Below are 4,966 nucleotides of genomic sequence, written 5' to 3' on the forward strand. Positions count from 1 at the left end.
GTGACACCATTGACCCTCGAGCTGACTAAATTTTCATATTAGTCTTAACGACGCCGTTTTCTTGTAGTTTGACCTTCAAATTATCAGTTGTAAAGTGGTTAAAGCGAATGCAACAAGTTTTCTAATGTGGGTCATCAAATGCAAAGATCTGCTTTTGCCCCTGTTCATACATCTTACGACTTTCCTTCAATGTTCGCGGTTCTTCAGTAATATAGATATTAATGTCGCCGTTTTCTTATAGTCTTGAACCTCAAATTTTCTTCCTTGAACCGCCAACTAAAAAGTTTTGATTCCACGACTGCTTATACATCTTATGGTTAGAAAAAGCAGAAATCGGTGTAGCCGTTGGAGTACGGCACAAGCTCCTCAAACGGAACCTCGGTGCTCACGGTACCACTATAATGGCTATGGACTAACTCAACCTCGGCAAAAAATAAACTGTAAACCGGTCTGTGGTCAGAAAACCTTGACTCACCACGTACATATGATAATTGATGAAGACCTCCTCCATACCACAAGATCCGATCACACCTTCAAATGTGAAATAATTTCATACATAAACAAATATGCAACACGGGTATATGTTTTCATTAAATAAAATGTCAGTATCAAAATATTTACCACGCAGGTGTTCTTCTTTTCTTCTTATGGCGCAGATTATCACCCGTGTATCGATCTGAATTAGTTAAATATTTGTATGTAGGCGGGAAATATATCTTCCCTTCTTTCCATCCTTGGAAAACACGGCCCCTTCTTTGCTCGATTCGCAACTGCATGAAAAAAGATAAAAGAACTTCAATCGAAAATTTATAGCTAAAGAAGAATATTATTTTTACACTAAGAAAATAATATTTCCCATACCTGATCTTTCTCCAACAATGCTCTCCAGTTTTGCATCTCGACAAGCGCCTTTGCTGACCGATACGAGAGGGCAATTCGGTAATTTAGATCCCCGAGCCATATTATTCGGCTGAAATTATATAAAAATCATCAGAATTTAACAACTGTTCATAAAAGGCTAATATGAATATTCCATATGTAGAGATAAACAATGGTCGTCTCCAGCGCTGGTCAAGATGGGTTGACCCAAAAATAATATTTTGTCAATTTGTTTTTAACCTTTTCTTATGTAATTAATGCCTATATCTCTAACAAACAATTTGAGAGATTGTATTTGTATCAAAATAGGATTCAGTTGACTTGTTTGATCCATTTGACACGTTACATTTTTAGCTAAATATTTTGAGATAGTTATCTTACTCGTGTTCGAGTATTGTCTCAGGTGATTTATCATCTTCAACACCTTGAACACGCGGAAATCTTGTTTTCTTAGTGATTTCCATGAAATCCGAATTACGTCTCAGTTCGTCTCCTTCCTTTTGGCCCGATGTCAAATGACTACACACAAAGCAAAAACTTGTTTGATGCAACAACATGCTCACAGACACTGATCCCTGCATTTACAAGCACAAAACAAAACATTCATATTAAAAGGTTAAACATTAAACTATTATTACTATTGTTATTGTTATACCTTATTGCCAAGATAACCCATTAACCCTCTGCCAACACAAGACACTTTAATGTTTGTAACATGTTCCCTTAATTCACTTTTAACCCACACAGTAAGAAACACGCCAACCATCTGTTTACTTGCAACTAAACAATAGCTAGAACAACCATCATCATCATTACTGGATTCCCAGTTTGACATTGGTGAGAATGAGTTGATGTTAGTTAGATCTTCCATTGAATAGTCACTCGGTCTTTGACCCCACGAGTAATTACTCGGCCTGTGACTCGATGAGTAGTCGCTCGGTCTGTAACCGACAGAATAATCACTCGGTCGATGACTAGAACATGAATAATCACTCGGTCGGTGACTCGAACTGCTGCAGTCGCTCGGTCTTTGACCGAACATTGCGCGGTCGCATACGCTGTACCGCCTGTCAAGGTTCGGGTCAGTTTCATTTAGCCAGTTTTGAGGTGCCTGAAATGACCTGCGGTTGAAAAACGATGACGTTTGGTGTCGTGTGGAGCCTTCGAAATCAGCGTCGTACTCGGCTACTGGATCGGGTACGGGAGAGGGTGTGTAGCAGGCATTTGAGTCGCTGGATCCAGGTCGGTTGTTGAGTGTTGTACGGATTAGATTCACCCATTTTTTTGCGGGACCGTTGTCTTCAGTGCCTAGAATGTTGGCAGCAATAAGAGGAACAACTTCTTGGAACCTGAAATAACATACCTGAACTGTTAGAAATTGAAAAGTGGTCAAACAAGCAGTTAGATAGGCCCAAAAGTGGCCAAACGGGATGTATGATAAGTCGAAATGTGGTCAAACAGGATGTATGATAGGGCGAAAAGTGGTCAGATGGGCCGTGTGTGATAAGGAGAAAATGGTCACAGGCGGTCTAACCAGCATATGATATGACAAAATTTGGTCAAACACGCTATATGATATGTTGAAAAGTGGTCAAATGGGTCATCTGATGGGCAAGAAGTGGTCAACCGGGCCGTCTGATACAGCAAAAAGTGGTCAAACGGGTCATCTAATAGGACAAAAAGTGGTCAAGTGGGTCATCTGATAGGGCGAGAAGTGGTCAAACGGGCCGTCTGATACAGCAAAAAGTGGTCAAACGGGTCATCTAATAGGACAAAAAGTGGTCAAACGGGTTGTCTAATACGAAAAAAAGTGGTCAAACAGGTCGTCTAATAGGACAAAAAGTGGTCAAACGGGTCGTCTGATACAGCAAAAGGTGGTCAAACGGGCCGTCTGATACAGAATAAAGTGGTCAGACGGGCCGTCTGATACAGATAAAAGTGGTCAAACGGGCCGTCTGATACAGAAAAAAGTGGTCAAGCAAAAAGTTGTCAAACGGGTCATCTAATACAGAAAAAAGTGGTCAAACATGTCGTCTGATACAGAAAAAAGTGGTCGAACTGGCAGTATCATAGTGCGACAAGTGGTCAAACGGGTCGTCTGATACAGCAACAAGTGGTCAAACCAGCCGTGTTATAGTGTAACAAGTGGTCAAAGCAGCCGTGTTATAGTGTAACAAGTGGTCAAAGCAGCCGTATAACAGGGCAAAAACTGGTAAAAACAGGACATACAACAGGGCGAAAATAGGCATATGGGTCATAAGAGAGGCAGATGACTCAGGCCGTAAGACCGAGTTAAAAACCCATAAAATAAAAGTGAAATAGAAGGAGAAATGACATGTACCCAAGAACATAAATGCCGGCAGGAGGTGCGGCATGTAACCAGTCATCAAGATTCATGTTAGTCGAAGGACATTTGCCTCCGACATTCCAAGTAGCCGAAAATATGCTGCATCATTAATAATACAACGTTTAATATTCATAAGTATAGCGTCAAAAAATCTAGAGTGAAAAACAATGATGATATGATTTGAGTATGATGGTACCTATAATTGTGGACATTAATAACCTGTGGGTTGTCAAGATCCACCCTCCCCCACCTACCAGTAGTACTCGTATCTGTTGGATGTACCCCATTAATGTACTCTTCATTTCCTCAATCATAATAATAATAATAATTGTACTTAAAAACAAACAAACAAACAAACAAACAAACACTAGTAAGTAAGTAAGTACCTGTTTTGGATTTCTTGATTGCAGGTGGTTCTCTCTCCCACATGCTACCATCAGAGACAACATTATCATCCGCCTGAGATTTGGTCTTTATATTCAACCACTTTCGCACCAGTTTCTTCGACCAAGAAAACTTCAAACACAAAATATATAATTCAAACCCTTGTAAGTGACAATTAATTACGTAGCAGAAGAGAAGTAGAGTAAAAAGCAGCACCTTATGAGTAGTAGTAGTAGTAGTAGTAGTTTTAGAATTTGCATCTGCCATAGGTTCATGCAGAGAGAAGTGGAGTTGTTGAAAGAATTAAGCCAACAGTGGGTAGAGTGTTGGTGGTTGATGAAGACAATGTAGATATTGATGTGGCGTGTGTGGGTATGAGGCATTAAGGCTGAGGGGTGCGGAGCGCGAGAAACGGCGCAAGTGGCGAGGCGGTCGCGCCCCGGGGCGCGAGCACCACACCACCGAGGCGCGAGAGGGGCGCGAGCGCGGAAAAAGAGGCAGGCGCGGGTGGGCTAGCGGCTGAGAATGGCGTGAAGGTTTCTTGGTTTGCGTGAATATAGCCGTTTGGGCTCGTTTTTTATTAAAAAAAAAAATTTTTTTCCATACAAATTTCTCTATATATTCACCTATATCCAACACAAACCCACAACAATATAACATACAATCTTTTCTCTCTATTAACCTATATCAAACCCAAACCAACACCAATATCACATACCAATATCACATACCACACCCAAAACCCAAAATCACCCCATCTTCCAAACCTTTTTTTAAAAACATGGCTGGAAATTGGTACCCAAACCTAGAATCAGATTACAGTTACGACGATTTATGGTCGGCACCGGACCAAGCGATGTTTTATTCGGGGTCGCAACAACCATCCGGCTTTCAACCATCCAACATACAACCGTCTCCTAACTTTGTAGTTCCGGAGACACAAGAACCAGAAGGTGAAGCTGCGGGACAAAGAAGACGCGTCCACCGGAAAAAACAAATTGCAACGGACGGGTCGGGTTCGGCTTCGACCGGAAGGACGAAACGGAAAATCACTCCGTGGTCATCGGATGAGAAGGAAGCCCTGTGTCGGGCTTGGATAGTCACTTCTGAGGATCGGCGTTGCGGTAATTGTTTTAACGTTTTTAAAAATGATTTTTAATAAAAAAGTTAAATAAAAAAGTTAAATGACTTACAAATTTATTTATGCATTTTGCAGCCGACTACCAAAAGAGCAAGGTCTTTTGGACAAAGGTTAGGGAGACGTTCTATTCGCTCGTTGGGAGTACAGAGCGGACCGCCGATATGATTTCGGGTCGGTGGACCGAAATCAGAAAATTTGTCGGCTTGTTTACTAAT

General features: G+C 41.2%; 1 protein-coding gene across 1 annotated transcript; it reads right to left on the reverse strand.

The window, feature by feature from the left end:
• Nucleotides 1-312: 312 nt before the first annotated feature.
• Nucleotides 313-3,877, reverse strand: LOC143593185 (type IV inositol polyphosphate 5-phosphatase 6-like). Its single transcript, XM_077072895.1, has 9 exons — nt 3,827-3,877; nt 3,613-3,742; nt 3,423-3,495; nt 3,221-3,325; nt 1,535-2,228; nt 1,261-1,454; nt 862-970; nt 622-770; nt 313-531 (listed from the first exon to the last, which is right to left on the reverse strand). Exons 1-9 carry the CDS (start codon nt 3,875-3,877, stop codon nt 318-320), a joined length of 1,719 nt encoding a protein of 572 aa, XP_076929010.1. The 3' UTR covers nt 313-317.
• Between the last annotated feature and the right edge of the window lie 1,089 nt (nt 3,878-4,966).

The sequence above is a fragment of the Bidens hawaiensis genome, unplaced genomic scaffold, assembly GCF_021521415.1.
Source record: "Bidens hawaiensis isolate Kalapana, Puna unplaced genomic scaffold, B.hawaiensis_p1.1 tig00041788_1, whole genome shotgun sequence".
In the NCBI taxonomy this organism is placed as follows: Eukaryota; Viridiplantae; Streptophyta; class Magnoliopsida; order Asterales; family Asteraceae; genus Bidens; species Bidens hawaiensis.

What these genes read in the sequence shown, in the direction of transcription:
- LOC143593185 (XM_077072895.1), bottom strand. Translation starts at nt 3,877, where the DNA reads ATGGCAGATGCAAATTCTAAAACTACTACTACTACTACTACTACTCAT. An exon ending in CATTGTTGGAGAAAGATCAG is followed by an intron (nt 771 to 861) that starts GTATGGGAAATA and finishes TTTTTCATGCAG; the next exon opens with TTGCGAATCGAGCAAAGAAG. An exon ending in AAAAGAAGAACACCTGCGTG is followed by an intron (nt 532 to 621) that starts GTAAATATTTTG and finishes TCACATTTGAAG; the next exon opens with GTGTGATCGGATCTTGTGGT.